This window comes from Harmonia axyridis, chromosome 7 (genome assembly GCF_914767665.1).
Source record: "Harmonia axyridis chromosome 7, icHarAxyr1.1, whole genome shotgun sequence".
Lineage (NCBI taxonomy): Eukaryota > Metazoa > Arthropoda > Insecta > Coleoptera > Coccinellidae > Harmonia > Harmonia axyridis.
In genome coordinates, this window is record NC_059507.1 from 22,234,176 (window position 1) to 22,246,995 (window position 12,820).

Sequence of the window (12,820 nt, forward strand, 5' to 3'; positions counted from 1 at the left end):
AAATAGTGATTTGTGTCCGACGAAAGAGGGTCGAGTATGTTGATGTTAATATCCCCCGTGAAAATAGTAGTGTTACTCTTCTCTAGGTGTTCTCGCAGAACCTCCGATAAGTCGGCAAAAAACAAATCTATATCCGTTGATGGAGGTCTGTATAGAGCAAAAATATCATAATTTAATGATTTTTTGGAGCAGGATATTTTCATGAAAACTATCTGTTGTTTTTTGATCAATGTAACCGTATGTGAAATATTTTCTTTGATAAATGCGATAGTACCATCGTTTTGGTTATATTTTGAACCACTATAATAAACAATATATCCTGGTACACTGAGAAAAATGATATGGCTTATATTTAATAAATGATTATTTGACCGATATTTATTTATAGTAATCTCAGTAAGCCAATAACAAGTATATCTGATTTCCATCAAAGAAATCAACAAATATGAGTTATTTTTAGTTAATAACAAATTTATTCAGGCCAAATTTATTTAGACCAAATATTATTCATTCCATGCAAATAAATGATTATTAGAAATATTTAATTCAAAGTATATATTTCAGTGAAATATACATTCGTTAATAGTTAACATATTTATTTGTCTACTCCACTCATTCTTTATACTTGTCGAATCTTGTCTTTCGCTATCGACCAATAGGACGAATCGCGGCGCCCTGCATGACCGTATTTGCGCAGGTCTGAAGGGTCCGCAGTGCGTACTGCGTACTCCACAGGAGAAGAGTTCAGTACACATACTTTCTTTTCGTAGTTCGAAGTATTATTACTATTATTTATTATAGACTAAGATCAGAATATCTATATCACGCAATCATAATATTTATATGTATTAGTTGTGACTGTGAATCTGAAGATATCAAGGCATAAGTATACCGAATATGGAAAACTTTTTGGAGGAAGGAGGATTGATGCATCTTAAAGAATCTCTGGAGGGTAAGTGTTATGCATATAAAATTAATTCTGCTAAATGTGCACAAGAACACAATATACACGATTAATTTTCGTGAAATTAATTGTTTCTGGCCAAATTTTGATCATGGATTACGAAAAATTGTGTTCTGTTCTAGTTTTTAGAAAAAAATCGCAAAAATTTCCAGAGTAACCCTACTTTATTTCGTTATTTCGTTTTCTTCTGGTCTATTCCTTTGATGTATATTCGTAATAAATACAAAAATATAGATGTGCAATACGAATTTACCATTTACATTGCCAGAAATGGTCAAAAAATGAGAATTCCTTGCAGGAAATCCGCCATATCAAATTGGATTTAAGAAATCTGACGGTGGATTTTGCAGTGTTACCGGTTAGTATCAATTTAAGATTATTTCATGATAACTGAATATACTATTACCTCTTATATCTATGATATCTGTAATTAATACGAAATGGAAACACTGACATACACTTCTCCAGAAGGAGTTATGGCGGAATAGATAAACAATGAGGAAATTCTTATTTTTGAGCATTTCTGGTAATGTAAATCGTGAAATTGTATCACAAATCTATCTTATTGTATTCATTATGAACATACATCGAAAGAATAGTACGGAACAGAGCGAAATAACGAAATAGAAAAACTTTGTGATTTTTTTAATTCTAAAACGAAACACCCTTTATACGTATGTTAATAATTATTCTCCTATTTTGTCAAAGATTATACTTTGTTGTAGAAAATGGAATAGATTCAATTGACCTAATAACACAACTTGTACAGGATAAATCGTTCGAAGAGACAGTGCCTCGATTGGGAGATCGATTGAAGATAAAAAGGAAACTATCCCTTTCTCAAAAGTGAGTCGTTCATTACATACCTACATCTGCTTTTTTATCACCATAACCTTAGCATTCTTACACTTATTTCGTTGACTTGGAGACTACTGCATGATATATCCAATATTTATTTAAATGTGCATGTATTTAGTTAATCTATATTACCCTATATTTTGATTGATTTATGTTTAAAATATATCTACAGGACTTGTTATGATGAGGTAACAGACCAAATTTCTACGAAGAAAATCATAATAGACGTTCCGGATATCCATGCAACCCCATCTGAAGTACAGTCGTTACGCAGTACTTCCTCGATTGATTTCGATTTCACATCTACACCGATTGTGTTCAACATTACACCTACACCTGTGTTGTCCAGTATTATAATTGGAGATAATACATTCCACTTGGAGCAATTGTTGCAGAATTCACTCATGGGTAGGGCTATTATCGAACTCTATAGAACGAACGGACAATTATCAACAACTTGTCAATCTTATTTGGTGGAGTTAATCGTTCAACATTTGATAAACATCCAACCTTTCAGGTAATAATGAATATAACTAAACAGTTTTTAATTTAACTAATAACTTTCTTTCTTTCAAGGAGACTAACGAATGAGGACTTTAGAAGACTATCGAAACATATTGTCGAACTATTTCCTGGTGAATTACACCAAGTATATTTCACCTCTCCAATAAAAAAAAGAAATTCCAAAGATAACAAAAGTGGGGTGGCGAGGGGCAAACTTGTTGACAAATATAGGAATAGGCTGACATTCCTAAGAAAATCAGGAATCATTTCTGCTAAATATACAGATAAAGAAGAGATTAATACACCTGAACCTAATGAAAGAAATCTTGAAGATGGTATGCAATTTCATAGTTTGATTATATTTTAGTATTACTTCTGAGTTTTTTGTAGATGACTTCGAAGAAGATTTGGTTTGGCTGATACATAACAGAGGACACAATTAATAGCAAGAGGAAATTTCTATCCAAGTACAACCTTCCTCTACTTCCTTTTGTGATTATACAAGGGCCATCCATTTCAGAAATTGAAAATGTTTATGTTGTCTACAATGATATCATTTATCGTTGCGATGGGGTACTGAAAGCAATTGATATATGTTTTCAGATTATACATATTTTCAACTTAAGATACCCTTATGAAAGCGAGAACATATGGATGTTTATTCAAATAGGTATGTACAACCTAAACACTCCTTATGATAAGATACCCAATATTTTGGATCTTGTCAACAAATGTTCATAGAAATTCAAAGTTCTTCAAATACTGGTTGCGTCAATCTTTTAATTTTAGCTCACTCGATCAACTTTTGTTTTCAATAATGGTATTATGTAAAGAATGTGGCAAGAAGCTTGCTGATAATAATTCTTATCTCATTCACATTTCAACAATTCATAGATTTTTGAGTAACTTTTCATGTGGCCAACAGGATTGTCCAAGGAAGTTCAATACTTTATCATCTTTGAAAAAACATACACAAAAATTTCACTCAGAGAAAAATGTGGCCAAAAATAAAAATTCTGAATCTAAATCCTCTTCTAATAATTCTTTCCATTATGACAATGAGGTTTTATATGATGAATGTCCAGAACTGTCCGAAAATTCTCCTAATATTGTAGAAACTATTTTGCAAGATACATTTGAATTGCAAATGTTAACTTTTGTGAATAAACTATATTCTCATCCTGCCATCAATAGATCTGTTGTTCATGACATTATAGGCACTACTTCTGAGCTGATCAATAACATATTCTCAAATATCCTTTTAAAAATTGAAGATTTACCAAATCTGCAAGGTCATTCATCCTATAATGAAATTATCTCAATTATCATTATCTCATATCAACGGATATTTTCAAATCTTGTAAATCAGAGTATAAACGGTTTCAACTTTTGGCAAAACATAATTTATATTTCAAACCAGAAGAGTATTTCATTGGCTACCTCCCTGAAAGTAGAACCTCATCTATTGCTAGTACATCACAAGTACTCACAAAACAATGTAAAGGCGTAATTATATCTCTCAGAAAAATTCTTAAAAAATATTTAGAAACCCCTGGTGTTCTTCAATACATGTTGGATTATATCAAAAATGAAGAAGAGGTTTCTGATTATATGAGCAGCATGTTTAATTGTAGCTTATGGAAATTTATAAAAAATAAAATGGGGAATAAAACGATACTTCCTTTATATTTATATTATGATGATTTTGAGACTGGAAATGTTTTAGGAACCCAAGCAGGAGTTCACAAATTAGGGGGAGTTTATGTGTCGTTTGCTTGTATGGGGCCAGAATTTGCATCAAGATTAGAAAGTATATTTTTGTGGGGAATATTTTACTCGTCAGATCGTGTTACTTTTGGCAATGAGGCTGTTTTCAAAGTCTTCTTAGATGAATTGAAATTCTTGGAAACTGTTGGCATAAATGTAAATAACAAACAAATTTTCTTTGTTGTACCAGTTTTTTTAGGCGATAACTTGGGAGTTAATTCAATTCTAGGCTTTCATGAGAGTTTTTCATCGAACAATTTTTGTCGTGCATGTTTTTCTCATAAAAATGAAACAAAATTTATGACTAGAGAAAATAAGAATAGTTTGAGAAATGAAGATAATTATAACATACATATTGAAGAGAACAGTCATGGAATAAAAAGTTCTTGTATGTGGAATGAATTATCTTATTACCATGTCACTAAAAATTTGCACTTTGATATAATGCATGACTTGTACGAAGGCATTTGTCGTTACGATTTCGGTAGAATTTTGAAATTTTTCATAAAAGAGAAAATTTTCACTCTGGAAACCCTTAATAGAAGAATCAAATACTTTAATCATTCATCTGTAGATGTAGGTAATAAAATTCCATTAATTCCAACAACACAAATTGAAAAGCAAATAATTATTATGTCATCAGCAGAAATGCATGCATTCCTTACCTATTTCAGTTTTATTGTTGGTGACTTAGTGGATGAATCAGATGAGGTATGGCATTTTTATCTGTTACTTTTCAATATAGTGCAGATAGTGATAAAACCATCGATTAATGAAAGCGAATTGATATATTTGGATAATTTAATTCATGAGCATCATTCCTTGTATATTTCTTTGTTTAATGAACATCTTACCCCAAAATTTCATTTTCTTCTTCATTATTCACGAACTATACGTAATATAGGACCACTTTCCAGGGTTTCTTCCATTCGTTTCGAAGCTTTTCATAGAGTAAGCAAGTCGTACAGTAATGTTACATCTTCTCGTATTAATCTACCACTCAGTTTAGGGGTGAAACACCAACTCAAATTGGCCTACCGTTTTCTCCTTGGTAATGGAATTTGCGACAGTATACAATTTAGTGAAACAAGAACAGTTCCTTCCGAAACACAAGTTTCTTTTTTGAAAAGTGCTGGGTTTGAAGCATCTTGCCTTTTCATTAGCTGGCTTAAATTGAATGGCATAATGTTCAAAAAAGGATTGATTGCTCAAGTTGATCGAGACGATTTCGGCGAACCAGTATTTGGAATTATTGAAGAAGTTTTCGTAACAGATGACCAAAAATTTTATTTAGTCTATAAGATGATCGAGTGTTATGGTTTCATTAAACATTACGAAGCATATCTTGTTGAGAAAGTTCTACCAAAGAATTATATTATTAATACAAAATCGTTGTACTCACCTTTTTTAACTCATATTCATGCTAATGCTGAAGGAAATAAATTCATTTCCTCCGTGAAACAGGAAATGTGATTGTGTATGAATTATTATTTTTGATATTTAGTTTGATTTGTTGTACCTGAATTTTGTTATGTTTCAAGATTTTTGTTTGAGTTATAAAGAATATAAAATTAATCACAATGATGTTTTTCTATTAACCCCTATTTCCAGAACTCAAACTTTTTCGTAATGGGTAAAAAAAATTAGGAATAAAAAAATATAATAATAAAAATTTTTTTTCATCATATCGTAAATTATACATAATAATGAATTCTACATCTAATTACGATTTGATTATGATACTGAATATAAAAACTACACTGAAAATTTTGTAGTGTCCTTTACAAATTTATTCTCTGTAATTATAAAAATCCTTTGATATTACTTTTCATTCCAGTCTTGTGTCATGGAGAAAAAATAAAACTTTTTAAATATTCATCGAAATTAAACAATTACAAGAACAGTTGATATAAATTCTTCCTTAAAATATCAAGATATTGGAAATAATCTGATTTCCACATTTCTTTCTTGAATTACTGTATTGATTAAGGTTGTTTTTTCATTTATTTCCCATGAATAATATTTACTCAGATTGTGAATTCATTTATAAAAAATATACAGAACTTTCTGTATGGCAATCTTTACAGAATTACCTTTTGAAAATTATGAATATCTTTCGATATTAGTTTTTATCGCAGATATGCTGTCATGAAAAATAAGTTATTTTGTAAAGATTGCCATAGAGAATTTTTTGTATATTTTTTATAAATGGATTCACAATCTGAATAAATGTTATTCACGGGAAATAAATGAGAAAAACGACCTTAGTCAACATAGTGTTATGGGAAACAAATGTTTATTACTATTCAAAATTCGAAGAATATTCAATATTTGTTTATTCGACAATATAATTTTACTATGAATAACAATTTACTTATAAATAATGAAATTGATGTTTTGGATTAATTCACATTATTAATAATAACACAGCGGATTCCTATAGATAATTATGTTCATTATAACTGATAAAGAAGCTCATTTCAGGCAAAGAAAAGAAATTATTCATTATTAATAAACATATTTGGTATGAATAAATATTTCTTTGAGGAATTCTAATAAAGCATTAATTTCTGAGGAATAAATCTTTATTGCGCCATATTTGAATGAAGCCCTTATTAGGTATTAATAAATATGCATTATAGTTAACAAACTTTTTTCTCAGTGTATACTTAAAACATTCAAATCATCCACCTGCCAAGTTTCCGATAGAATTAAAATATCATATCTGGATTTTATTTGTTCCAGTAATATGAGAAAATCGTCAAGATTTTTCGATACACTCCTTATATTCAACTGACATACACTTACATAACAGGCCTCATCCGACAAAACATTCCCATTCAATTCATCAACCGAATCAAGCTCAAAAGTGACCGTGCTACACTCAGTCTCTGTCAAAATTTCAACTTCCTCAATATTCAAAATGCAGTTGTATTCTCCCAATGAACTAAAAAAAAAAAAAAGAAAAAATTTTCATACCCATATGGGCATCCTGAAAACGAATTCTATAATAAATGATAAAACGAAAAAGATTTTACAAAAATGGTTCACTAAAAATAATCAGATTGAATTCAAATGTTCAATTGACAAAATATTTATGACTTGTTTGTTCGATCTAACAAATACTCTGCCGTTCTTTGTCCAAGTATTGGTAAAAGAAAATTTTTTTCCAGCTTCCTCTAATATCTTGACTCTTATATTGGTGAGATCTTCCTTGATAACTATTCCTGATCCCTTTAAATTTCTCTTGGCGTTGAAAATTTCCATTCTTTTTCTGTGATCGTGCAACTTCAATAATATACCCCTTGATTTTCCATTCTTTCCATTTCCCACTCTGTGGCATGTTTCTATATCTTCGGGTTTTAAAGTTATCTTCATTTTTTCCCCAATCAGTGATATAATAGTTTGCTTTGTATTTTCATTGGCGATTTCCTTCACATTGAAAACTCTTAGATTATTCCTTCTTGATTGTTGGTCTAATAATTCATACCGTCTCTCAATGTTCTGTGTGGCTTTTGAAAGCCCTTCAATTTTTTCCTCAATCAAGTCCGATTTAGTAGAATATTTTACCTGGTTTTCATTCATATTTGTCTCCAGTGATTTAACCTCCTTTATTACCTTCGAAATTTTGTTTTCATGAATTGATAACGTTTCGTTCACGATGCTTAGAATTATTGTCGACACCTGTTGAGTTATGGTTTTTATAAAGGAGTCTTCTTGCAACAGCTGTTTTATATTTACGCTCACAAGCCTGTTTATTTCTTCCACTTGATCTCTTGTTATAGGCATTTTGTATTAAATCGAAGTTATATTATACCTCTTTTATGTAGTTTTCTCCACGAAATAATTTGATGTATATTTCTAGAGCGTCCTTTATGGTATTAGTTGACCACTTTTTAAATTTGAATTCGCTTTCTGATAGCAAAAAAACTGACAATATCTCGGGAGCACAATCAATACGACTACTCGCTCATGTGTGTTACAACGTGAATGAATGATAATAACATATTTTTTTACAATGTATTTGATAATATTTAATATACACTGCTCAACAATTGATAGTGATCATTTAATTGTTCTAAATTCATTTCTGAAATATTCGCTCCAAGATTATAAATTTAGTCAGATATCAGAGTATTTTCAGTTGATAATATGGTTCACTTGAGAAAAGAATGAAAAAATGGAAAGTTGGAGAGAAAAAAAGACTTTATTAGGAACACTCAAAATTCTGTGTTTGAATAACATAAAAATTTTATGATGAAACCACAAGAAGGCTGAAGTTCCGGTTAAGCTAGTACTTAGTTGGTCCCCTACGAGCTCGTCTCAAGCATTCTACCCTATACGAGGCATACTTTCGATCAAACGATTTATAAAATTTTGGGGCAAATTCGTCCAAATATCCCGTAAAGCGTTAGAAAGGTCCTCCAGGTTATTGATCGGTTGTTCTAAGGTTGACAATTGTCTAGACATCTCAGACCAGACATGTTCGATGCAATTCATGTCTGGAGAGCGAGCTGGCCAGTCCATCCTATCAATAGCATGAGTTTCTAGCGCTTCATTAACCAGACGACTACGGTGTGGACGGGCATTATCGTCAATTAAAATGAAATTCTCGCCCACGGCAGCCGCAAACGGAACAATTATGGGTTCAATAATCCAATCGTGATATCTCTGGCTGGTCATGGTGGTGTTCTGCAGAACAACCAACTCTGTGCGTTGGTTCAAATAAAAGCCTCCCCATACACATATAGAACCTCCGCCAAAAGCTGTTGTGGGTACCATAAACTGTTCTGCATACCTTCGACCTCTTTCCCTCCAAGCAAGAATACGTCCATCGGAGTTGACCAAACGAAATCTAGACTCATCCGTAAATAAACATCGGCTCCAATCTTCAAGTGTCCAATTGCGGTGCTCCTCAGCCCATTGCCGTCGATGAACCCGGTGTTCCCTATTCAAACGGGGATGTTGTACCCTCCTACGTGCTCTCAAACCACGAACATGTAGTCGTCGTCTTACAGTCTGGTTCGAAATTAGAACTCCTGTTGCAACTCTCAGTGATCTGTTGAGCCGCGACGCCGGGTAAGTGAGATATCTCCTAGCATTGAGGATCAAAAGACGATCTTGGGCAGCTGTTGTACTGCGCTGCCGACCTCCCCCATGAACATAAGCTACTGAGTCGTTTTGGATAAACCTATTCCAAGCCCGACTCACGACACTTCGCGAAACATTCAACCGCCGGGACACTTCTCGCTGGGACAAACCTTCCTGTATCCACCGTATGATTTGGTCCAGTTGCACAGGAGCCAAACGTCTTCTCGGCATGACTGATGAGCTGATATTGTTCTCATTTCTTCAATTATTGTCACCTTATGTGTTTGAACGAGAGAAAAAAACAGATTTAAAACAAATACCACATTGCTTTTCACTCCACCTGTAACAGCCTACAGATAATAATCGATTTTTTGAACAAGAGCCGATGAAGTGAGGAAGACTTTGATATAATCAACTCAAAACATCTTACTTTTTCCTTAGAGAACATATAATGTACAGATATTTACGAGATAACTTGAAAAAAATACAAATGAAGAGAAGTTCATAAGTGATCCCTAGCAATTGTTGATCAGTGTATTTCGGTTAGAAATTATTTATATGAACTTACGTTATCTCGACAAATAACATTAATTCATTATCAACAAATTTTCAACTAGTAATTAACGAACATTTGCTATTTATGAATAAACTCTTACAAGAATTCAATAATTTATTCACTCAGAATATAGGATTTATTAATAATTAAAAAACTAACATAATTCTAGCGATCCAGTCCATGGAAAAGTTTAAGGACACATCCCTCAAAGAGAAGCGCATCTCCTTGAAGGATCTGTCCTTGAACTTTTCCTCTGATTTGAATTTCCTTTTTAAACATAAAATCCGTGTTACTATGGGCTTATTGCACGCCGCTTAGGCCATCTGTACTGAATTTTGGGTTTAGATCGTTTGTATCTGCTTAGTTATTAGTGATGTTGGCAGAACAGTGGTTAGAGGGAACAGATGCGATCAAGATGACTAGGGTTCAAACCCAGATACCCTCAATATGAACTCTAAAAAATTACCTAGTTTGGCAAACGGTTCTTCTCAGACCCTAACAATTGGATAATAGAAACAACCAAAATAATTATATAAAAAATACGTTAACCATTACTGAATTGAAATATTATTTTCATTGAGCATGGATACATATTACATATAAATGAGGTTTATTAATTATTACTCAATGATATATTTACCTCAACTATATTTATTTCCTTCAAATGGATATTTCTTTACCATTATTAATATAAGTTATGCGTAAATAAATGAAGTGTAGTAATAAATGATTATTATTGGTGGGATTTCAAATAAATTATTTATTTCCATGAAACTAATATTTGTTTGTCCATGTATCCAATAAATGATTTATTACCTATAATGCATTTTCGATAATATCAAATGAACACTTCTCTCAGTGTATTAGTGAAAGAACGCACCGAGAGTGGATTCAACGCTTCAAGAACGGTGATTTTGATGTTGAAGACCAGCATGACGGTGGAAGAGAGGTTTTCGAAGATGCAGAATTGGAGGCATTACTTGATCAAGACTCGTGTCAAACGCAAAATGAATTGGAAGGATCATTGGGAGTGACGCAACAAGCCATTCCAAAACGCCTGAAAGTCATGAGAATGATTCAGAAACAAGGAAATTGGGTACCGTAAGAGCTGAAGCCGAGAGATATTTGACGGCGTTTGTTTGCTTGTGAACATCTGCTTGCAAGGCAAAGACGAAAAATGGGTTCCATACGATAATCCTAAGCGCAAAAAATTATGGGGATATCCTGGCCATACTTCCACGTTTACGACCAAACCGAATATTCAGGTCATGCTCAGTATTTGGTGCGACCAGATCAGCGTAGTGTATTATGAGTTGTTAAAAGCGACTGAAACAATCACAGGGGATCGTTATCGGATGCAATTGATGCGTTTGAGTCGAGCATTGAAAGACAAAGGGCTGCAATAGAACGAGAGACATGATAAAGTGATTTTACAGCATCACATTGCGAAAGTGGTCGAAAGACACTTAGAAACGTTGAAATGAAAAGCAGCAAAAACAAATTTATCATGAATATATTTTGTTCTCAATCAACAAGATATTATCTCTCAGACGAGATCTAATTTGCTCAAAAATGTTGAGCCAAACTGAAATTACAGGCATTTCAATCAGTCAGATTTCTCCATTTCCCCTACCCTTATTTGATGTCGTAAGTTCGAAAGTGACAATTCAAAAAGATAGTGAATTTTCCCAGGATTACAGTGATGATATTTTTTCTTCAACTTCATGTGAAACATTTTCGAGCAAAATCCATTTTTCTACTCGACGATAGGTATTACGCCCCCTAGTGGTAGATGTAAGAAATTCAAAACAATTTCCAGTGTGTTTTCTTGTACACTTTAGTGGTAAACATTTTACCGCAAGTCAGTACGATGAGTGGATCCTGAGATATAGCAGCTTACCTCGCTTATTTGCCCACCCTGTACATATTATAATATGATCAGAACAAGTTTACTATGGTAAGGTGACAAATTAAGAGATGTTGCTTGATTCCATTTCATGATAATAATAGTTCCAACATTTTTCCGCATCAAAGTTTTTTCAGAATCACCCCCAAATGAAGGTAACTGAAGTGTAGTATATTTGGAAAACTGTCTCATTACAGTCGTATCCTGCAAAAATGTGGATATATCCTTGTATGTTTGAAACGTTCTTAATCACCACCTTTTCTTTTCTTCCTGTCTACATCATTAATTATTTTCCTCATTTTTTCCTGAATCGTTAGTGTCACAGCACAAAATGTGATGTGGGAATAGGATAGCTCAATGAATGACAAAACAAAAATGTGAATTACGTTTTGTAATTACGTACATATTCCAATTAGAAGAATAGTCGTTATTATGACAAAATTCAAGAAAACTCAAGTTTACGTAAGTTAGGAACTTTGGGGGTACTTGTTTTCTGATGCGGCAATAACGCCCTTGAAGACTACATAATTTATTATTAGGATATGTGGTCCAAATGTTCCCGAATTCACGTCAGCTTTCCTAATTTTTGTTTTGTTTATTATTTTCTTTACTGTAGTAGAGTATAGTGAAATATTGTGAACTAAAATGGTTTCATCTATAAAATGTCCCACATCGTCATTATAGATAATTCTACTTGTTGATCATTTATTTCTAAATTGTTGTCATCTGAAACAGAATTGATTCTATGTCCAAACATAGTAACGGCATGTAAATGCTTGCACAATATATTTTTGATGCTGCACTCACATTTATATTTGTACAAGCATATTTAACAATGACTACAATATCCTAATCGACAATCTGGATCAAATGATGATATAAATTGTGTATTATAATATTTATCATCAATTTTTGCCCAATAAAGACGATTATTATTATTGTTATTATTATATACAGACCTCCCCTTGAAATGTTTGCCTTTCACATTCTCTATTAAGACTTTCATTGTTTCTGCTTTTTTATGAACTTCTATAGAAATTTTTTTCAACTCTGAAACAGTGAATACTCGTAAATTGATAATTGCAAGAACAGAATTATGTAGGTATGATACCTTATTTTTTTCCTTCTATTTTATCATGTTTCAGGTATTTATTCAACCTCTATATCGCCATAT

General features: G+C 32.4%; 1 protein-coding gene across 1 annotated transcript; it reads left to right on the forward strand.

Annotated features, from left to right (window-relative positions):
* The first annotated feature begins 814 nt into the window (after positions 1 to 814).
* On the forward strand, positions 815 to 2,769 carry LOC123685326. Its single transcript, XM_045624985.1, has 5 exons — positions 815 to 952; positions 1,690 to 1,810; positions 1,995 to 2,339; positions 2,399 to 2,661; positions 2,717 to 2,769. The coding sequence occupies exons 1-5, from the start codon at positions 898 to 900 to the stop codon at positions 2,767 to 2,769; spliced, it is 837 nt and encodes a 278-aa protein (XP_045480941.1). The 5' UTR covers positions 815 to 897.
* The last annotated feature ends 10,051 nt before the right edge of the window (positions 2,770 to 12,820 follow it).

What these genes read in the sequence shown, in the direction of transcription:
- LOC123685326 (XM_045624985.1), top strand. Translation starts at nt 898, where the DNA reads ATGGAAAACTTTTTGGAGGAAGGAGGATTGATGCATCTTAAAGAATCT. An exon ending in ATAAACATCCAACCTTTCAG is followed by an intron (nt 2,340 to 2,398) that starts GTAATAATGAAT and finishes CTTTCTTTCAAG; the next exon opens with GAGACTAACGAATGAGGACT. An exon ending in TGAAAGAAATCTTGAAGATG is followed by an intron (nt 2,662 to 2,716) that starts GTATGCAATTTC and finishes AGTTTTTTGTAG; the next exon opens with ATGACTTCGAAGAAGATTTG.